This window comes from Neophocaena asiaeorientalis, unplaced genomic scaffold, assembly GCF_003031525.2.
Source record: "Neophocaena asiaeorientalis asiaeorientalis breed wild unplaced genomic scaffold, Neophocaena_asiaeorientalis_V1.1 scaffold129, whole genome shotgun sequence".
In the NCBI taxonomy this organism is placed as follows: Eukaryota; Metazoa; Chordata; class Mammalia; order Artiodactyla; family Phocoenidae; genus Neophocaena; species Neophocaena asiaeorientalis.
In genome coordinates, this window is record NW_020172446.1 from 3,385,244 (window position 1) to 3,408,790 (window position 23,547).

General features: G+C 35.8%; 1 protein-coding gene across 1 annotated transcript in view; it reads left to right on the top strand.

Annotated features, from left to right (window-relative positions):
• Positions 1 to 23,547, top strand: part of NLK (nemo like kinase) — a 147,175-nt gene that overhangs the window by 72,348 nt on the left and 51,280 nt on the right. Inside the window, exons 2-3 of the mRNA XM_024737276.1 lie at positions 13,252 to 13,381; positions 21,955 to 22,010. Of these exons, the coding sequence (XP_024593044.1) occupies positions 13,252 to 13,381; positions 21,955 to 22,010 (186 nt within the window). The remainder of the gene's footprint in view (positions 1 to 13,251; positions 13,382 to 21,954; positions 22,011 to 23,547) is intronic.

Here is a 23,547-nt window from a genome sequence, read left to right on the forward strand (position 1 = left end):
TTTGACTCGTTTTTCAGCTATAGTACCGCTATGAATATTCACATAGAAATCTTTGTGTAAACATATATTTTCATTTCCCTTGTGTAAAAATGTAAGAGTAGATTTGCTGAATCATATGATAAGTTTATTTTAACTTTTTCAGAAACAACAAAACTTTTCCAAAGTGGATGTACCATTTTACATTCCCACCGGTAACATGTGAGGGTTCCACATTTGATTGGAATTGCACTGAATCTATAGGTCACTATGGGGAGATTGCCATCTTAACATTGAGTTTTCCATCTCTCTGTTTAAGTCTTCTGTAATTTATTTCAGCAATATTTCATAGTTTGCTGTATATCTTAAACTTCGTTTGTTAAACTTGTTCCCTAAGTATTTGATTTGATTTGATTCTGTTGTGAATGGAATTGTTTTCTTAATTTCATTTTCAGATTGTTCATTGCTGGCATGTAGAAAAAATGGGTTTTTGTATAATAATCTTGTATCCTGCAACCTTGATAAACCTGTGTATTAGTTTAAGTACTGTTTTTGTGTATTCCTTAGGGATTTCTACATAGAGGATCATGTCATCTGCAAATAAAATCAGTTTTAGTTTTTCCTTTCCAATTTGGATGTTTTTTAAAAAAATTTTTTTGGGGGGGGCCGCTTTTTCCACTGATGAGACCCTCCAATAAAATTTAAATAGACGTGATTGGAGCAGACATCTTTGCCTTGTTCCTTGACCTTAAGGGGAAGCATTCAGTCTTTCATTATGAAGTAAGATATTAGCTCTGTTTTTCTTATGCCCTTTATCAGGTTGAAGAAGTTTTCTGTTTCTAGTTTGTTGAATGTTTTTATCATAAATGGGGGTTGGATTTTATGTTGCTAGATTGGATTTCCTACTCATGGATGTTTTCATTAATATTTTTGAAGGATATTAAGCTATAGTTTTTATCTCTTGTGATAAAGGAATTCAGTCCTTTTGTCATTGTCTGACTTTGGCCTCATAGAATGAGTTGGGAAGTGGTCCCTTCTCAGTTTCTGGAAGAATTTGTGAAAGACTGGTAGTGTTTCTTCATTAAATGTTTGATATAATTGACCAGTGATGCCATCTGGACATGGGCTATTCATTGAGGGAATATTTTTAATTAATAATTTGTGTAGGGTTAGTAGTGATGTCCCCTTTTACATTCCTGATTTTGTCCATTTGTATCTTTGTTTTTTCTTGATCAGTTTAGCTAAAGGTTTATCTTTGACCTTATCAAAGAACGAACTTTTTATTTCATTGATTTTCTTGATGTGTTTTTTTCTTTATTGTTTCCATTGTGATTTTGTTATTTCCTCTTGCTTGGTTTGGGTTTAATATGCTCTTTTTCTAGTTTTCTGTAGATAAAAGCTTATATCTCACTGATTTGAGGGCTTTATTTTCTATATAGCTGATTAAAGGTATACATTTTCCCTCTAAGCAGTGCTTTAACTGCATCCAATAAATTTTGATATATTGTGTTTTAATTTTTATTCAATTCAGGTATTTTCTAATTTCTTTGTGATGTCTTCTTTGTTTTGTTTCATATTCTAATATTGGAATTTCTAAAATTTCTAACATCTGTAATTTAATTCTACTGTGGTCTGAAAAACATATTTTGGTTTCAGTCCTTCTTAGTTTATTGAGACTTGTTTTTTAACTTAGCATTTGGGCTTTCCTAAAGAATATTCTGGAGAAAAATGCGTATTCTGTTCTTGTTGGGTAGAGCGTTCTGTAAATGTCACTTAGGTAAAGTTAGTCGATGGTATTTTTTTAACTCTTTTCTGTCCTTGCTTAATTTCTGTTTAGTTGTTTTATCTTTGAGAGTGGGGTATTAAAACTTCCAAATATAATTATTGAATTGTCTGTTTCTTCTCTTCTGTCAAGTTTTGCTTTGTGAATTTTGAGAGTCTATTTTTAACTATGTAGACCATTTATAATTATCATATATGTGTTTACCCTTTTATCTTTATGAAATGTTCCTCCTTGTCTCTAGTAATATTTGTCTTAAAATCTGTTCTGTTTTGTATTAACATAGTTTCTGCAGCTCTCTTGTGGTCACCATTTTTATGGTATGTCTTTTTACCTCTTTTAACTTCCAACCCATTTTTATTGTTAAATCTAAAGTGTGTCTTTTGTAGACAGCATATGGTTGAATCTTGCTTTTTAAAAATTGTCAATCTTGGGACTTCCCAGGTGGCACAGTGGTTAAGAATCTGCCTGCCAATGCAGGGGACACAGATTTGATCCCTGGTCCGGGAAGATCCCACATGCTGTGGAGCAACTAAGCCCGTGCGCCACAACTACTGAGCCTGCGCTCTAGAGCCCACGAGCCACAGCTCCTGAGCCTGCATGCCACAACTACTGAGAGCCATGTGCCTAGAGCCCGTGCTCTGCAACAAGAGAAGCCACCGCAATAAGAAGCCCGTGCACTGCAACAAAGAGTAGCCCATGCTCGCTGCAGCTAGAGAAAGCCCACGCACAGCAACGAAGACCCAACGCAGCCAAAAATAAATAAATAATAAATAAATAATAAATAAATAAATTTATTTTTTTAAAAAAAGCTTAAAAAAATTGTCAATCTCTGCTTTTTATTGAAGTATCTAATCCATTCACATTTAGTGTAATTATTGATTGGTTGAATTTACATTTGCAATTTTGCTACAGTATTTGTTTTCTATATATCTCGTTTCTTTAGTTGCTGTGGCCTTCCTTTTTATCTTTTGTGTTAAATCCATATTTCAAAATTGTATTTCTTGTTTTGTGTCAACTATTTTTCATTTGACCATTTTAATTCATCTCTTGATTTTTTTTTAATCCTCCTTTGGTTTTTTAGTTATTTTATTATTTGCTGTTCTAGGGATTGCAGTGTACATCTTAATTTCTGAACAATCTATATCAGATTAATAGTATTTTAATTCTGGTAGAATGCAACAACTTTGCTCCAATATAGCTCAGTTCCCTCTCCCTATTGTGCTGTTATTGTCATATATATTACATCTATATATGTTAAAACCAACAATGTATTGTGCTATTTATCCACGTATTTGCCATTTCTTGTTTTTCATTTCTTCCTGTGGATTTGAGTTACCTTCTGGGGCATTTCCTTTCAGACCAAAGGGATTCTTTTTTTTCCTGTAAGGCAAACCTGCTGGCAACAAATTCTTTTAGTCATTACTTATCTTGGATTGTTTTCACTTTGCCTCTATTTTTGAAGGACAGGGTCTTTTTTAACTGAATATAGGATTTTTGCCTGCCCCACTACCACCACTGCAATTATGGGATTCCACTTCCCTCTAGTCTTCGTTATATCTGATGAAAAGTCAGTCATTAATTGTCTTGGTTTTCTTCATATTTCAATTATTATTTTTGTCTTTAACTTGATCTGTGGTTGACTGTGAAGTGTCTAGGTGCAGAATTCTTGTGTCTATCCTACTTGGGAGTTTTTGAGTTTTGTATATTGTTCTTCATCAGATTTTGAAAGTTTTAAACCATTATTTCTTCAAATATCTTTTTTTCTGCTCCTTTATCTCTCTCCTTTTTTCATGGTACTCCCATTAGATGTATGTTGGTACATTCAGTGTTGTTGCATAGGTCTCTGAGGCTCTGTTCATTTTTCTTCAAATTTTTCCTCTCTGTTCTTGAGATTGTATAATTTCTATGGATCTTTTATGTTCACTGATTTCTTTTTTCTTCTGCTATCCAAAATCTGCTTTGGGCCAATCTAGTGAATTTTTCATTTCTAATATTGTATTTTTCAACTTTAGAGTTTGTTTCCTTCTTTGTAGTTTCTATTTCTGTATTGAGATTTTCTATTGTTTTGTCATTGTCGCCATATTTTTCTTTAATTCTTTGAACATATTTATAATAGCTGCTTTTGAAGTTTTTCTGAATACAGCATCTGGGCCCACTAAGAAACAGTTTCTGTTGACTGCTTTTCCCCCTGAGTATGGGTCATGTTTTCCTTTTTTTTTTTTTTAACGTCTTGTAATTTTTGTTGTTGTTGTTAAAACTGGACATATTTGGTAATATATTGTAACAACCCTGGGTCTGATTCCTCCCCAGCCCTCCTCCCATGTCTGAAGGTTGTCTTTATTGCTGTTGTTATGTATGTTTGCTTATATTTAAGTAACTTGACTTAGTATGCGGGATCTTTCTCCCCTGTGGATTGCAGCCATTCAAGTTTTTGCTCAGTTGTTTTTGTTTTCATCTTTACCTTGGCCTTCTTGGAGTCCCATAGCTTAGTGGTCAGCCAGTGATTAGTTAAAGGTTGTGCTCAAACATCTTGAGCCAGTAAGGCTTCTACCCTTTGCTGAGCCTTCTGTGAGTGTATTAGGGAACTCATCTAGCTTTCAGGCATGCCTCAGCTTTTACTTTCTGCTAAGCTTCTCATTTCTTCCCTTCATATGTAGGAAGCCTCCTAGTCAGCCCTTGATAGGTGGAGAGCTTAGGACCACTCCAGTCAACTCTGAGCATATACGCAGCCCCCAGTTAGTCAGGAATGCATAGAGAGTTTACCAGGCCCCCCTGTGGTTCTCATTTCCAGAATCTCCTTATTAAATTTCTGGATTTCTGTTAGTCTGCACCTCTTCCCAACTGGGACAACAGCCTCAGGCTAGCAGAGCTGTAGGCTTTATCTCTTCTTTTCTAGTTGGGTTTAAATGGTTTTATTCTCAATGCCACTGGGTATGGGTTTTTTGCCTTCCATTTCAAATCACTTCAGCAGACTCAGGCAGTGAAGCCGCTGGTTTCCGTGGCCAGCACTTCCCAGGTACTGCATGGACTGTGCTTGGGGTGGGGGGTGAATAAGGAGCAACCCAAAGCAGTAACACCACTGACTTCCACTGTTCTTACCCAGAGTTCTACATTTTTCATAAATAAACACTTTTAAACTTGTCATTTGACTTTAGTTGTTTTCTGGAGTCCTGTAATGGTTGTTTCTGACACATTTGTCCAGTTTTATAGTAGTTTTGTTGGGAGAGGATTTGCTGATTTCTTCAGTTTGCCACAGCTGGAAGTCTTGCCTCCTGTTTTGTATTTGCAATATTTTGGGGTTTGGTTATTTTTAAAAGGCTAACTAATTAAAAACCTGAAGGACATCTATATATTGTAGCTGCTTCAGCATTTTGCTTCACAATAGAAGTTAGGAGATTGTGATTAGATTAGGGGTGGGACTGTAGTTCTGCTATAATTCTGCTGACAGCACTGTCCTGTGGAATGCTCCTTAATAGCATATTCTTGTGTAATGATGAAGAAGACGTTTGTTTTTTTTTAAGCAAGCGAATTCTTTTGGAATTCTATCAAAACATAAGGAAGATATTATGTATACTCCTCTCTACAGAATGAACCAGTGGCACAAGGAAAGTTATGATAGAATCCATTGGGCTGGTGTAGGTGTGTATCTATATGCAAAAAAAAAAAAGAAAAAAGGAAAGAATCACCCTCTTTAAAAATTACTCATTATATAGATCTCAATCTAAAATGCTTTTTTATGCTCAAATTTAACTGGGAAGTTAACCTTTACCTTTCTAGTTATATAATAACACACAGAGAGAAACAATGCGAAATAAAACATACAGCTCTGTGATTTATCACAAAGTACACACCTCTAGCCATCATCCATATGAGAAATAAGACATTGGTAGCACCCAGAAGTCCTCTCTTCTCTGCCCCATCATTAAGTACCCCCCAAGATAACCATTGTCCTTACTTTTATGATAACCACTTCCTTTCTTAATAGTTTCTGTCTACTAAGTGTGCATCCCTAAACATGAGAGTTTAACTTTGCTTATATTTTTTATATAGAAATCTTATTATTCATTTGTGACTGTTTTCTTTGGCTCAAAATTATGTTTGTGAGATTTATCTATGTTGTTGCATGTAGCAGTAGTTCATTTTAATGCTATAGAGTATTCCATTATGTGAATATACAACAATTTGTTTATCCATTTTGCTGTTCATGGATATTTGAGTTGTTTCCAGTTTTAAGGGTATTAAAGATATGGCTGCCATGGACACACACACTTGTTTGTGTCTTAGTGTATAGGTACACAAATTCCTTTTGGGTATATACCTGAGAGTCAAATTGCTGGGTTCCAGTGTATATTTATTTTCATTTTAGTATATAAAACCAACCTGTTTCCCAAAGTGATTGTACAATTTACACTTCTACTAGCAGTGTATTAGAATTGACATTGCACCACATCTTCACCAAACATTTGGTATTGGCAGACTTTTAAACATTAGTCATTTTGGTGGTTATATCGTACTTTCTCATTTGGTTTTAATTTTCCTTTCCCAAATGACTAATGAGGTTAAGCTCCTTTTCATATGTTTATTGGCCATTTGAATTAATCCTTTCTTGTGAAATGCCTATTCAGGCCCTTTTAAAAAATTGATTTGTAGGAATTATGTATGTATCTGGATAAGAGCCCTCTGTTCCTTTTTGCTCCTCCAGCCTTGCAGTCTCCTCTAAAGCCCTCTATTAGCAGAGTCTAACCTGAAGCTAGCTGGAAAAACCAAAACATGGTTTGCAGAGTCTTAGCCCCAGTATTATAGAGCAGTGTTTAGACGGATGGGCTTGAAATTGGGAAACGCTAGCTTAAGGCACAACCTTCCTGTCTGCAGAGCCACCTTTATGATAAGCCAAGTGTCTAAATATGGGAGAATCTGTTTCTGAGCCATATTCCTATTTCATTGGTCTATTATATTAGCTAAATTACTGTGGCTTTATAATAAGTTTTCTTATCTGGTAGAGCAACTTTTCCCACCTGATTCTTCTTCAAGGGTGTCTTAGCTGTCCTTGGCATATTTGCATTTCCATAAAAACTTTAAGACTAATCTGTGTAGTTTCACAAAAAGAAAACCATTTCATGTTTTGAATTTCACTGAGTCTGTAAGTCAATTTGGGGAGAATTGAAATTTTTACAATATTGAGTAGTTTTCTAATTCATGAATATGGTATGTTTCTCCATTTATTTATGTCTTTAATTTCTCTCAGTGATGTTTTTTAGTCCTTTTGTGTAAAAGTCTTGCTTAGCTTTTCTTAGGTTTAATCCCAGTATTGGATATTTTTAACATTATTATGAATAACATTTAATTTTTTTTCATTTCATTTTTTTACTTTGTAATTTTACAAATATACATTTTCTTTAGTTTTGAATAATTAGACCCCATTAACTTACTACTCAAATTCAATAATTTCAATATTTGCTTTGTTTCAACAATATTTATTACTGTAGCATTTTAAAACAAATCTTAGATCTCATATCATTTCACCTATGTATACTTAGTATATACATCTCTAGAAAATATGGAAATTTAATTTATAATCATAATTTTAAACCATATTCAAATTTTCCCTTTTATTTCAAAAATGGCAGTTTACTGTTGGTGTGTTCAGACAGTTTACTTTTAACTTATAGCATATTGAGACTCACATTTTATGTTAATTATTAAAATATTAGCTTAACCACTAAACTATCAAATGATAAAGCATTCTCTATGGCAATTAAAAACAAAACTTTTGTGACTTCCCTGGTGGTCCAGTGGTAAAGAATCCGCCTTACAATGCCGGGGACGTGGATTAGATCCCTGGTTGGGGAACTAGGATCCCACATGCCACGGGGCAATTAGGCCTGTGTGCCACAAACACTGAGCTCGCGCACCTCAACTAGAGAGCCTGCATGCCCCAAACTACAGAGCCCACGCGCTCTGGAACCCGCATGCCACAACTATAGAGCCCACATGCCCTGGAGCCTGTGTGCCACAACTAGAGAAGAGAAAAAAACCCACACGCCACAACTAGAGAGAAGCTCACCGGCCTTAACGAAAGATCCCACGTGGCTCAACAAACATCCTGCATGCCACAACTAAGACCTGACGCAGCCAAAAATAAAATATAAATAATCTTTAAAAATAATAATTTTAAAACTTTTTCTGATGATGTGAAGTTTCTGTTTCTAAATTCATTACAATTTTTGACATTGGTAAAGCCATAATCCTATAAACCTACTATGTGAGTAAAACTGTCCTTTTCTTTCATTTGATGTCTTCCACGTTTATGAAACTAATGTACAACAAAAACTGCCATCTTTAAATTTTTTTTTAAAATCTTTATATTCCTCAGTGTTCCTGTTACTGAATACATATCTTTCAGGAATTCATCAATGGGATTGAAAGCAAGCATATTTTTGTGTGACATAGTTTTAGTTTTGGTTACCCTTTGTAACCTCCTGTTGCCCAAAGTTGTTAAAATGCAAGAAGGAGTTGCAGTTGTGAATTATTTTCCTTTGTGGTTTTGTACAGAAACCTTTCCTTCATTGCAGCTGGTTTTCCTCCCCATACAATGTTCACAGGTCTATTTCTAGAAGACTGTGGGTAGTGTGCCATGAAAACTTGGCAGACTAGGCTATGTCATGTTCACCCTCTAACATGAGAAAATCCCCCTTGAAAAGGCAAAGGCAATGTGGCAACTTTTGTGCAGGCCGGTCAGACTCTCACAGAGACTTTTTTTTTTTTTTTTTTGGGTAAGGCGTACTCTCAACCACTGCGCCACCAGGGAAGCCCTCTCACAGAGATATATGACAGTGACTGAGGAGGAAGAGTCTCTCTGTCTTCCCAGCATCTACAGTAAGGATGGAACTAATTAATTCATGCTCTAAAGAACCATAAAATATTCCCAAGACAACAATAATTAGTATTAAATAATTTTTCACCTATATTTTAACTTACTGAATGGTTATTGGTTTGGGGAGTTGAGGCAGTCTTAAAAGTTAGCTCTTACAATAACAAGTATTTGAAAATAAATGTGACAGCTTGATATTGGATGGCTTGCCTGTTCCTTATTCTTCCTCCTTCCCTTCCTGGGTCTCTCACTACAGATGAGCATGGCTCAGTGCTGTGTCTCATCTGCTGGGATCATTGCTGTTTATACTTACTTAGACACAGAGTTAGAGGATAAGTTCCTATTAACTCTCCCAGTTAAATGTAGATGTTTTGCTTCTCCTGATCAGTAGTGTTAGTATAGGAGAGAAAGAAAGAACTATTTCACTGCTTTGGTTTGGCTACTGTGTAAGACCTTTTTTTCCTTGTAATAATCAGATTAACAAATTTGGGGATCATTTATAAGTGTCTTAAAGGAAAAGGATTGCTTTCTTATGTATAGAGCTAACTCAGCAAATACCAAATTTGGATAAACATTTAAAAAGAAAAACCAAACATCAGAAAACCCCAACTGATGGAACAAATTATCTAAATATGAAAGATGAGAATCCTTTTCTATGTGTATTTGGGTGGGGGCAGGGAAACCTAGAAGGTTTGTGCTTCTAAATAGTTTGCAACTCTGTATATTATGTCAGAGTGCACACAAGCTAGATAGAGCTTGTTGAAGTTCTGGTTATAAAAACCAGAGAGTCATACAAATAAATTCCATATTTAACCTGTAGTGTCCATGAACATATAATATATACTAAGGACAAATAAACATTTTCTAGACTTATTTTTGTCTCATAGTTTGCTATTGTTTTCTCAAGGAAACTTAATCTAAATACAAGTAAAAATAACTTTTAAGGAAGTGAATCTTGAAATGAATGTGAAGGCAATAATTAAATATTTAGAGCCTAACTAGGAAGTTCTGTTACTGAGGTGTGTACTGTATTGGTACAGTAGCAATTGTAGTATGTATAGCAAAAAATAGAGAATTGCTGATTACAAGTTAATGTGACTAGAATTAGAAGAATCTGATTTTCTTAATCCAAGTTGAAGCATTCTCTCTCTCTTTTTTTTTTTTTTTTGCTTTGGATAGTTAAAAACCTGTATTAGCACCATGAACTTTAAAACTGCTAAAATACATGGGGGAAAGATTCTTCACATAAAATGAGTGAGGAGCATTTAATTTCTTGGGGACTCTTGCTGATTCGTTATACTAATTAAAAGATATTATAATGTAACATTCTAGTGCCTGGGAAAGTATCTCCAATGATAAGTTTTACTCTTGTTTAATTTCACCTCTTCTGCTTGTCAGCAATATAAGCAGATTTGTGGCAGTGGTCACAGTTTCCTGGGATTAAGAAAACTCTACAACAAAACGACCACAACCATATCTAAAAAGCTTCCTGTTTTGGTATTGTACTCTTTTGACTGACTCTGTATCTCTCTGAAGAATGGCTCGTGGATTCTTTTGGCTGTTTAAAAAGCAGTTGAACTTAAATTCTAAGTGCAGAGAAGGATTGATGTACCTGGAACAGATGTAAGAAAAGATTCTCACAACCCTTAAAACTTTATTTTTTTGTTTTTGTTTTTCTAAAGCATTATTTTTAATGTAATGTTTACAGAATCAAATGTTAATTTAAAACTGAGGAAGTAAGTGCCTATTAATATAACTTGAATGATTATGAAGGTAATCAGATGAAATAACAGATGCACTGTTTTCATTTAGAGCGAACAGTATTTTAGAGAAAGTAACTGGTCAAAAGTGAGTTGTAGGTCGAAGGATGGCTCCATTTTCTGATATGAGGAAAGTTGCCCTAAATGTTGTTCATTATCTCTACAGCTGGAGCTTCATTAACAAGTGCGGTTGAAATAACCAGGGTATTGCAGCAGCAGAGAAACTAAGCACAGCAAGCCTTTCAGTAACAAAGAAAATAAAAGAATTCCTGTGTAACAGGCTTCCACACTTATCTGTGTGTTCTGTGATACTGTTTGTGCTGAACTAAAGCATCTGCTACTTCAAGTTAAGAGAGAACAAACTCAACATGGCGTGAAATTACCGCACTGCCATTCACATTCATGAGATTATATTGTTACGGGCCACAGGCATGACTGGCTTTTGCATGAATAATAAAGTAAAATGCTGCTTTGTGAATTTTACCTTAAAACATTACAAGGCACAGGACTAACCTTGAGCCAGGAGTGGGTTTATCTTACAGCAGCTTTCCTCACCACAGTAGGGTCAAGACCAGTAAGAAGTCAGAAGTTGCAAAGTATTGCTGCATGAGGTGTTTGGAAGGGGTATTGTGTTAAATCAATTTACTCATTTTTAAAAATTAATATTGCGCAGGCTAGCTGTTAGACATATTAAAAATTATTAAAGTACCATTTGGCAACATCATAGTGATAATCATTGATTCAGGCAAAAAAACATCCACGGGTGCTAAAGGTAGTGGGTCAGAGTTTGATGAGGAATAGCCTATTTACATAGTTACAAAGGGAAAAAATAGTAACTTTGCAGTGGAGAAACCTGACAGACACCTCATCCAAGTGATCAAAGTTATCACCGGTAATGGGAAAAATCGACTTCATGGGCCTCCTAACGTGGTGCTAAGAAGACATCTGTGTTATTCCTGTGAAAAATACAGAACCTGAATCTAATCTCAAGAAAATGCCAGGTAGACCCAAACTGAGGAACAGTCTACGAACTAACTGGCCTGTACTCTTCCAAAATGGCAATGTCATAAAAGATAAAGAAATGCTAATTAACTGTTCTAGATTAAAGAAGACTCTAGAGGCAATAACTACTGTGCGGTGTATGATCCAGAATTTCCCTTCCTTGCTGTTTCATTGACTTTTATCCTCTAGTATCTAGCTACAGAAGTGGTGTATTTAAGCAGGAAAAAAATGTTAATAGTCAATATAATATTATATTTGGTTTCCTTCCTATTTTACTTTCCTAGGTTATGTGGATTCTAAGCAATGTTGTGGATTTTGGTTGGTGTTTTTTAAACAACAGTCAAAAATGTTAGGTCTCTTAGCCTAGTTGAATTACATTTCAAGCTATTGAAGACTTGAAAATGATAATATTTAATTGTTTTAGCAAATTTTCAATCAGTGGGAGAAAGTGAAGTCCTCATGCTGTTTTAAAAATACTAGAATGCATTGTTTAAGAGTTTTACAAGAACTTAGGAAGTAGCAATCACTAAGATAAATTTATAAAGAAGTGATGATATTCATAAAGAAGTTTGGTATGATTTTTAGGTAAAAAATAGGAATGCTTTATTTTCAGGAAGTCAATTTGATGAGTGTCTTATTTCCTTGTGGACAAGATGAAATAAACTGAGTGATTGTAGTTAATTAAATAAATAATTAATTGACTAACCATACACAGATTAATGATTGGATGCCGGCCTCATAGATGGCTTCTAGTGTTGTATCTGTTGCAGAGCTCTGTCCTCAGTCCTGTTCTAAACTTTAATTAACAACTTGGATAAAGGCATTGATGACATACCGACCAGATTTCAAAATGATACAAATCTGGGAGGAATAGCCAAAGCATTGAATGGCTGAAACAGAAAAGGAAAGATAATGGTAGCCGAGCATGATAGGAATCTAGCAAAATAAATCTGACAGGAATAAATTCTACAAAGACAACCAGTCATCAATGATGGGTCAAAGGAAAAAAGGTTTAGGTTAATTCATGGAAACTCGATTAGCCAGATGGCCAATTGGCCATGTTTAGCAAAACTCTTTGATTTAATATGTATCGATTGGGTCCAATCAGAAAAATGGAAACACATTAGTATTTCAACACAGGGAAATATAATACAAGGAGTTGGCAATATAGGTGTTAGAAGGCTAAAAGAGAGAAAAGGTGGACACTGAGCTATTAAAGAGAGTAACCACAAGGGGCAGCCATCATACCAAGAACTGAGAAACAAAAGGGAAGAAGTTACCATAACCTAGAAGCTACAGCCCCTAAGCTGCCACTCAGACTCATGAGGGGACACTGTTGTGTCCTGAAACCCGTACTACTAAAAGATGTTTCATTTATATAAGAAACCAAAATACTCAAATTGTATTCTCTACATTCAACTAAAAGTGACCACATCTGAATGAACACTTCTTCCATCTTGAATTTGGTTCTGAAAATAAAGCATAAAACTAATTTGACTTCAGTCGTGTTAATGTTCAATACTTTTTCTCCCGTCTTTAAAATGGCTTTACCACTAGTAGCCCTCCTACCTCCGATGTATTGCTAAGTGACCTCTCAGGAAGGTTAAGTGTTTATAGAAATTTAGACAGGGATTTAAAAAAAAGAAAAAAGCATGGCAAATGAGTTGGGTGGGCTAAACATTCTCTTTGATTATACTTTTTTTAATCTTTCTCACTGATACCGGAAGCATTATTAAGTGGATTTAATATTGAGTGTTTTAACTTAAAGGTATTTGTCATGCTCTGAAACATTGAAGAACAAAGTTTGGGATTGATTTCTCTGTCTTTTCTTCCTCTCCCCCTAAATATTGTGTCTTTAGGTCAGTAACAGATCCAAGAGATGGAAAGAGAGTAGCACTCAAAAAGATGCCCAACGTCTTCCAGAATCTGGTCTCTTGCAAAAGGGTCTTCCGGGAATTGAAGATGTTGTGTTTTTTTAAACATGATAATGTAAGTGAAATCAGTGTTTGGGATAAACTATTTCCTAAGTATGTTTGATTATATTAGTAAAGAGCAAAAGAGAGTTAAAAAGGGTACATGTACCATATTAAGGGATTTGGAAACCTGAGACAAATTAGACCTTTTTTGTGAATGAGCAAGTTTAAGTGAATTCTAGGATTTATTCATTGACAGATAAATATTAATTGATTTAAAGCAAATGTTAATATTTAGCTTGGGAACAATACTAACGTACAACACAAAAATAGAGTATAATACGTAGTCTGAGTGATTTAAATAGAAGTAATTGGCCCCTGATTTTATTTGATTTTTTTTTTTTATTTATTTTTTTGCGTTACGTGGGCCCCTGATTTTAAATGTTATTTATATCTTTTAATATTTTAAACCAGAGGTTAAAGATGTGAGAAAAAAGTTTCTCCTCTTAAAAACAATACAGCTTTTAAAGATAACATAGTTTATCTTATTTATGGCTGTGTTTAGAGATGGCAGGATTCGTGGGGAAATAGACTCACAGTGGTTTGAGAGAGCGTCTTCTCAACTAATCCTGAATTAAAAGTTTGGTATGTGTAAAATTTACCTGGGGGATGTTAGCATTGGACTCTTAGTTTTCAGTTGCATATGAAAAGAAAAACTGCCTCACATTCTGCATTTGGTACTCAACCAGTGCTATTTTAATTGCTGAAATAAAAATCAGGAAACCAGTAATTTCTTGTGAGTCTGACTGCTTGTTTGCACAGGAACCTGAAGAACTTTGGCCGAAGTGTAGGTCACACTTTAAGAGATAAATTTGTAAAAGTTTGAACTATTTGGTAAAACTAGGAATATCAAACTTATAGTACGTTCACTTGAAGCTCCTTGGTTTGACACATTTCACTTTCTTGATTACCCCTCTTGAAATCCATTTTCCTTAAACTTTTTTAGAAAGTAACTGCTTGTCTTTCATTCAGTTGGGACTGCCTAGCAATGTGTTTGTTTGTTTCAATAATTTTGAAAACATCATTCCTGTTGCTATTTTATGACTGTTTCCTGAAATTTTGGAAGTGATTTTAGAATGATGTCTAGTGCTTGCTTTGTTATTTCTTGAATTTGCCTGAGTGAGTGCCACCCCAGCATCAAAGAGTACAAACCTTATGTACATTGTCAGAGACTCAAGTAAAGGGGTCCACAATAAAGCAATATTTTGAAGGTGGCATCAGAAATTCACTTTCTAAGGGTTTCAATAGTTTATTCAAACCTATCTTGGCTTCTTTTATAAAGGAGGGATGGTGTAATAGGCTGCTATCTGTATATGTTGCTGTCTTTGCTCATGACTCATTCCTATAGAGTAACTAATTAAGTTACAAAGATAGTGTCAGAGTGAGTAGTGTAAGAAAAGAAACAAACTGCAGTCTTGAAAATCACACATATTAAAACACAGCAACTACTGTTCGAGCTCCTGAGCTGTATCGTAAGACAGTGCTTGTGATTTCTGTGGGAATGTTCAAAAGTGAGGCAAATAGTTGGAGATGGGACATCATGGCACCACTATTTTATACATAATGAATTTATGCTGTGCACTGAGATCTACAAAAGTATCTCAGGGCCAGCATACCTGGTATGTGTGGAATGCCAATCTAAGAGGCAACTGGTATTTGATGTAGTTAAGACAACAGATGTTTATTAATTGTGTCCTGTGTGCAGAGTGCAGTGCTAGGTCATGTGGAGAGTACAAAAAAAAGTTCAAAACATGGTCCTTTTTTGAAGGAAGCGGACCAGGTGTTTCTAACACTTGTTACCAAGTGTCAGAAAATGTGTAGATGCTTTATATATATTAATTTAATACTTAAAAGTCTTGTCAGACAGGGCTTATTATCCCTACTTTACAGAGGAGGAAACCAAAGCTTAGTTAAGTAATTTGCCCAAGGTCAAGGTGGCACAGATTGAAGTCTAAATCTGTCTTGCTTCAGGGCCCATATTCATTAATTCAGTAAACATTTATTGTACACATCCTATATCCCTAAACTACATCAGCTTCTAGGGGTTTCTACCCTCAAGGAGTTTAGTAATGTGATACTGTGATAACAGTGCTGTGGGAGGACTGCCTGCGTGGTTAAACATTAATACAGGACACTGTGTGTTCTGCGCATAGTGAAAAGCTGGGCAACCAAACCTAAAAATATATTCGAATGACCAAGTGAGCCTTAAAAATGCAGATTCATGGGTTTCATCCCAGACCTACTACATTGTAATCTCTGGGGTTGAGACCCCGGTAGCTGTATTTTTTTAAAGCTTCTCAGGTGAAAGATGACAGACAAGTATTGTACTATTAAGAAAAAGAGAGTAATTGTCATGGACTTAAAATCTCAAAGATGCTTTAAACAGGGAGAAACCTTAAGATGAGCCTTTTGAGATTAACATTTGATTGAATAGAAGGAAAAGAAAGGAATGTCATGATGAAAATGGCATTTAGAAAGATTAACCTGGCTGTTGTAGGAAGGTTGGATTTTAATTTGGATGGCTTTTTATGTGACAGAGAATAGCTGCAAAACCCTGGAAGCCTTTAGATTTTCTTTTGAACAGAATCTTCAAAGTCATTGTATCATATTCATTGATTTCAGGTGATCTGACTGATTGAGACACACACACACACACACACACACACACACACGCACATTTTTTTCCTTAAAGGTTGTTCATCTTAAAGGGATAGGTTCGCCTTGATGTAGCAACTTAGAGAAACAGAAGTGGGTTTAACTTTCTAAAGATTGATGTTGTTCAGGCCTCTCAGTAGTGTCTAGTCAGAATCTGAGCTATTATAAAATCTGACAAAATATTCTCTACTTTGCCCATCTGTGCACTTGTGCGTGTGTGTACACACACGCACGCACACACACACACACACACACAGAGTTGTCATTTTATCGGCATGGAAAACGGATGACTGAGGGTTTTTTCATTCTTTGACAATCTGATGAATGCCATGAACCCCCTTTTGGAAAATACATATACACATCATTTTTATGTCATTTTAGACTTTTACTAGTCCTTTAATGCCCATCCAGTGCCTCCTTAGGACCTATTGATTCCTGCTAAGAGCCCCTGTAATAGAGTTCTTGGGTTTTTCTTGTCCTTAGGCAATAGCATAAGAGCCCCTGTAATAGAGTTCTTGGGTTTTTCTTGTCCTTAGGCAATAGCACTAAGCACACCGTAGGTAGTCAGTCTATTGAAGAGTAAGTGAGTGAGTGAAAGTGACAGGGAAATAAAATATGAAATCTCGGAGTCTGGAATGGTAACCTCAGTGATCTCTCTTGGAGTTACTTTTTCCCAACCTTTTAGTTCTGGAGTAGAGGAGGCAAAAGAGGAGGTAGTGAAGGCAAAGGGGGATCATTTGTTTTGCTCTGTATAGTCTGACTGAACTCAAATAAGGCCTCTCTAGGTTCATAAGTAGGATAAAGAATCATACCAATAGGACCCTTCTCTGAACGCAGACAAGCTGTTTGGCTGCAGACATTATTAATGCTAATGGTTCTGCTGCTAAGGAGTGTGAAAAGGCAAAGGATACTTAGAATAAGTTACTTATCAGTGGATTTGGTCTTGTGTGCTCTGTGCCTAAAATTTGTGGTACTGAGCAGATTCTTGATGCATTTAAAATAATACAGGCTCTTGCGTTCATGAATTGGAATACTCACTGTGGTTAATACCCATGTGCTTCCCAAGTTGAACTATGTATTCAATGTAATCCCAAAGAGAATCCCAGCAGGGTTTTATGCGTATGTGTTTGTGGAAATTGACAAACATTCTAAAGTTTATGGAAGTGGAAAAGACCTAAAATACTCGACAATCTTGAAGAAGTTGAACGAAGTTGGAGATTCACACTTGAAGCTATAATAATCAAGGCAGCACAAGGACAGAAAAATAGATTAATGGAACAGAATAGGGTAGAACAGAATAGAGTCTATAAACTGACATACACATACATGTCCACCTGATATACAAGACAGGTGCCACTGCAATCCAGAGGGAAATGGCTATCCATTTCAATAAACAGGAATCAGGGACTTTCTTGGCAGTCCAGTGGTTAAGACTTCGCCTTCCAATGCAGGGGGTGCGGGTTCGATCTCTGGTTGGGGAGCTAAGATCCCGCATGCCTCGTGCCCAAAAAACCAAAACATGAAACAGAAGCAATATTGTAACAAATTCAATAAAGACTTTTAAAAATAAATAAATAAACTGGAATCAATTAGATATCCATATGAAAAAAATCTACTTCTTGACATATACATAAATTAATTCAAAATGGATCATAGACTTAAATATGAAAAGTAAAGTTACAAAGCTTCTGGAATAAAACATGGGAAAATGTCTTCATGACTGAAGTAAACAAAGATTTCTTAACTAGAGAAGTAAAGCATTGACCTTTTTTTTAAAAAAGTGTTAAACAGGACACCATTAACATTAAAAATTAATGCTCATCAGAAGTTTAAGAGAATGAAAAGACAGACCTCAGGCATTATCCAACAAAAAACTTGTTTCCAAAATATATTATGTGATAGAACAAGTTTTAAAATAAATATTTAGCATTTGAGGAAGACCATTAGAAATAAATATTTTACTTGACATTTTTCAGACTGTAAATTCTGTATCTAAGCATCATATATCTTATAAAGAGCTTCTACAGATCAAGAATTTTTACCCATCAGTAAAAGACTTAATCAAGAATTTCACATAAAAGGATAACCAAGTGGCTAATAAGCATATGACAAATTGCTCAAAGTTGTTAGTCATCAGAGAAATGTAAATTAAGGCTAGTGAGATACTACTATATACTCACCAGAATGGCTTAAATAAAAGACTGACAATACCCAGTGTTGGCAAGGATGCGAATCAGCTGAAACTCATCATTGCTGGTGAGAATGTAAATTCGTAAAACCACTTAGGAAACCTGGCAGTTTCTGCTAAAGCTAAATATACACCTGCCCAATGACCCAGCAGTTGTACTCTTTGGTATACTCAAGACAAATGACTGCATACATCTACCAAAGGACATGTACAAAATTGTTCATAGAAACTTTATTCATGATACCATTTGGAAACAACCGAAAAGTTTGCCAGCAGTACTCTGGATAAATACATTGTGTTAGTTCATATAATGGTATACTGCACATCAATAAAAAGGATGAGGGTCCACACATGGGTGTATCTCACAGGCGTAACAGTAAATGAAAGAAGCCATATACAAAGGTCTTCACTCATTATGATTCAATTTGTATAAAGTTCAAGGACAGGCAAAAGGAGTCTGTGGTGATGGAAATGAGAATAATCGTAACCTCTGAGCAGAGATGGATTTTGACTGGAAAGGAGCAAGGGGGGCCTTGAAATCCTTAATTTCTTGATCTAGCTTTTAACCATGGAGTAAATATTTATCTTGTTATACACTTTGTATGTAAAAATTAATCAGATTATACACTTAGGATTTGTATACTTTATTATATCTTACAACTCTATAAAAAATAGTAATAGTAATAGTCGCTACCTTAAAGAACTTGAAATGTATTCCGGGTGGGGGTGGTGGTGAGAGAATGGGGAGGTGGGAGCTCCTTTGCTTAAATATGGGAATGCACTCTACAGACAGTTAAATTTTTAGTCTTTACATTTAGGATTGCAGTTATTCACAGCAATTTTTGTTTGTTTGTTTGTTTGTTTGTTTTGCGGTACGCGGGCCTCTCACTGTTGTGGCCTCTCCCGTTGCGGAGCACAGGCTCCAGACACGCAGGCTCAGCGGCCATGGCTCACGGGCCCAGCCGCTCCGCGGCATGTGGGATCTTCCCAGACTGGGGCACGAACCCGTGTCCCCTGCATCGGCAGGCGGACTCTCAACCACTGTGCCACCAGGGAAGCCCGCTTTAGTTCATTTTTTAATTAAACAAGTCTGCTTGCTTTTTTTTGTATTTGAGATCTTATGACGAGTCTGTGGTATTTTGGGATACTTTGACTCTTTACAAGTCAAAGTCTTTATAAGGGTCCTCCTATTTACATCATAAGGCTAATCTCACGTACTTTATTCCCACAGATAGTAGAGGGGTTATAGAAGGACTTGGGCTTTTTAAATAGTGAGTCAGGCATGAAGTCTGGAGTTTGAAACTCTGCTACTATTCCTTCTCACTTCCTCATTTACACCACTTCTGAGATTCATGTATCATCTCTAATGGTCTAAGCACTGTTTTTGCCACCTAGGAACACTGCGGAATGCCATCATCCGATAAACATTTTGAGGTGGTAGAAAGAACAGGAGTATAAGACAACAGCCATTTCAAAAATTCCAGGCAGAGTTTAAAATATTGTACCTTCAAAGCTAAGAATCATAGCTAAATGCTTTGGTGCAAATGTCTAACCCTGTTTTATATGGCTTTTCTACAGAAAGCCTCATCAAATTTGGAGTAAGAAAGCCTCATTCTTCTCTGTCAAGGTTTAAAATGTATGGTTGTCACTTTCCTTTAGATAACCTCTAATTATAGCAGATAGATTTGAAGTGTAAAATAGCTTTGTCTAATGGACGCTGTCACTCATTGCATTCTGTTTTCCCCCAAGACAGGATGTATGTTGTTCAGATACAGAGCTTAGAGTCCAAAAGATGTCAAGTAAAACATTAATTTTTAACTGCCTTCCACAAGCATCAAATATTCATGTTAAAATTTTTTCTGTCACATAATGAGAAATGAATTTATGTGAATTTGTGACACTAGCTAATTATAGGTTTTTAAAAATATAGAAATGAAATAATTTATCTTTCATATGATAAAAATTATTCTTTGAAGGAACTGGAAAATCTGTTATTTTCCATTTATACGAAGAGTCTAAGTATAAACATTTTAATTCAGAAAGGAAATATAGATATTCTTTATAAAACATCTAAACTATTTTAAAACCTTTATATTTAACTGGTTTTAAAGTGAATGAAAGCTTTTTCAATACAGGAGGTTTTAGTTTGATTAAAAATTTTAAAGTGAAAAACTCTTGGCTGAAAAAAGAATAACCTTTAAAATGAACAAAGTTCCTTCCATACATAAATTGCAAGGGGAAAAGAGAAAGAAATCTGTAGGTAAAACTTGAAAGACATAAATCAACCATAGTATATAAATCTTCTTCAGCTCCTGATTTAGATTAACAAACTTTTTTTTAAAAATAAGAAAATTAGAAATTTGAGCACTGGATATTTGATGGTATTGAAAAACTAAATTTTCAGATTTGATAATTGTACTTTTTAAAAGTTTTTATCTTTTAGAGATATTTACTGATGTATAGGTGAAATAAGTCTTGTATTTTCTTCAAAATTATATAAGTAGTGTGGAGGGCATAGATGAAGCAAGAATGGTCATGTGTAGATAACTACTAAGGCCAGGTCTTGATTACATGTGTATTCTTTATACTATTCTGCCCACTTTTATATGTTTGAAATTCTCCATAATAAAAAAATTTTTTTCTTAAAAAACGAAGCTAAAGATCAGAAAATTTGAACTTGTACTACACAGTTTATTTCCTGTTAAATAATTTCTTCTGTATCCTTTGAGCCTGGTAGTTTTCATTAGCAAGATAGATTCAGATTCTTAGGTGTGACATCATAGATGGGGCTTAAAAGAGTAGATAAACAGCTGGTAGGGAAAGAAGGCCTGTTTGTTGTGTTTCGATGGCAGAAGTTACATTGGTAGTGTGCTGCTTTTATAAAGGACTTGAATTTCAGATGCCTTAAAGTCTTTTTTTCCTACCCTAGTGACTTCTTTTTTTGTACTTGGAATAAGATCCAAAACACTTACCATAATTTAAAGAGACTTTGTGTGATATAACCCTGCCTTTCTCTTCTGTTTTATCCTAGTCTATTTTCTTCCCACCCACTGTGTTCCATAAGCACTGGCATTTATGTTTCTAGAATCTGCCTGGTTCTTTCTTGCCTCAGTGCCTTTACATTGCCTGACCAACACCTATTCGCCCTTCAACTCTTAGAGTAGTTTTGCTTCAGGGAAGCTCTTTCTCCCACTCCTCTTTACTTTTTCCCTTCATAATAATAAATGTCATAATTAGATTTTTGTGTAACTATTTGTTTAATGCCTTCCTCTCCCGTGGTCTCCAGAACAGGGATGATTATCAGTTTTATTCATCAGCTTTCCCCGAGAGCCTCCCACAGTACCTGCCAGATAGAATGCACTTAGTAAACATTTTATGAACAGAGGAGTAAAGGAATGAATGGTAGATACGGCTCCTCATGCTCTTAAAGCAACACTGATTATAAAAAATCGGGCATTTCTTTCCAGCACTCCCCTGTGCAGGGGTCCTGGTAGCACGTAGTGTGACCCAGTTGCCTCTCTGATATTGGCATAAGTAAAATCGTCTTTGAAAGTGATTTTACAAAACCTATCTTAATGTTTTGGACCATGTTTCTTGACTGATAAATTTAGTTAATCTCAGTGTTCAGTTGTAACCAAGCCTAAGATCATTAATGAGGTAATAGTGTTTTTTTGTATTTATGTCATATTTTGTTTCTTTTTTGTTTCTCTAAATTTGGCTTTTTTTTTTTTTTTTCCTTTTCCCAGGTACTCTCTGCCCTTGACATACTCCAACCTCCACACATTGACTATTTTGAAGAAATGTATCCTAACCAGGGAACGTGAAAGAAGGGAGCAATTTTTTATTAATTTCTTCTTCTAGCACCTTCTGGGGTTCATGCCTTGAAGTGTATTAAATCTCATCCTTGCAGAAGTGGTTGAGTACCTGGAACCAGGTAATTTTGAAATCCCAAGTATCTGACAGAGCACAGCATTATCAATATATCCTGAGTGGTGATACCACAAAACAAGACTTCTGAACAGATATTTCATTTAATCCCCACAGCCTTGTGAGATAGGTATTGCTATTCCCATTTTGCTGGTGAAACCATTGAGGCAGCTGTGTTGTAGTAGAACTCAATAAAGTGCTCTTATCACTATACAACAACTGCCAATCAGTCAAGAAGGTAATACTGCCCTTTTATCCACCACTTGGGGTAAGGTGAAAATTAAAGAGAGCTCTTGAATACTATAATTCTTGGTGATATTTTATCCCACCAGTCCTTTGTGGAACTAATCCCTTTGTACAGTAAAGGGTTAACTGAGTGGACTTGGGGTGCTCTACCCCCGTACATTCCAAAGAAGAGACTGGCCCTTGACCAGCTCCTGGCTGATAGAGTGTCTTTGTATACCTCTTGGCATACAAAAATGAGATCTTGGGCCAGGCCAGATGGTTCTGACACACCCTTTTTTTAAAAGTATAAAATTAATCTAAGGATAGAAGAATTGAGAAAGTTCTTTTCTCCTCAGCTGTAGGTCAGTGGTAGCAACTGAGGTGAGAGCATTAAGGATTCCATTTCTTAGACTTCCTGAAGATTACCTGGCTCCTCACTGAAGAAAAGAAGGAAGCTGGTAGGATGGGGGCAGTACTTGTTTCATTAAGCAGAAGCAACTTTCTACACCTGGCCAGGAGCCACCTTCTTTATCCTTTTTGTTGGTGAGAAGGGCATCCACATACTAGAAGGCATTCCTCTGAGTGTGTAATACTGTCTCTGCCTCTTTGGAAATTAAGAAATTTTCTTTATTAAATAAGAATTTTACTGGATTTACAGGTATGTCAGGGGTCCCCAAGATCACCCTCAGGGTTGATGATTCAGTGAAAGGACTCAAGGACCCAGGAAAGCTGTTCTACTCACAGTTACAGTTTATTACAGCAAAAGGATATAGATTAAACTCAGCAAAGGAAAAAGGTACCTAAGGCAGAATCCAAGAGAAACCAGACACAAAGTTCCAGTTGTCCTCTCCCAGTGGAATTGCACAGATAGAGTTTAATTCTCCCAGCAACAGTGTATGACAACACAGGTAAATGTTATTGACCAGGGCAGCTCACCTGAGCCTTGGTGTCCAGGGTTTTTATTGGAGGTCAGTGAGCCTTAGGGACTGACCTTAGCAACTCAGCCTTCAGCCCTCCTCCCTTCTCCTCACCCAGAGGTTGAACTAATACAGCTGGCCCAGGGCCCCAGGTGAACAAAAACAGGTGTTCACCATAAATCACATTGTTAACGTAAGCCATCTGGTATGGCCAAAGCATCAGGTATACTAAGACATTCATATGAGGCAGGATATTGCAAGAGTTCATAG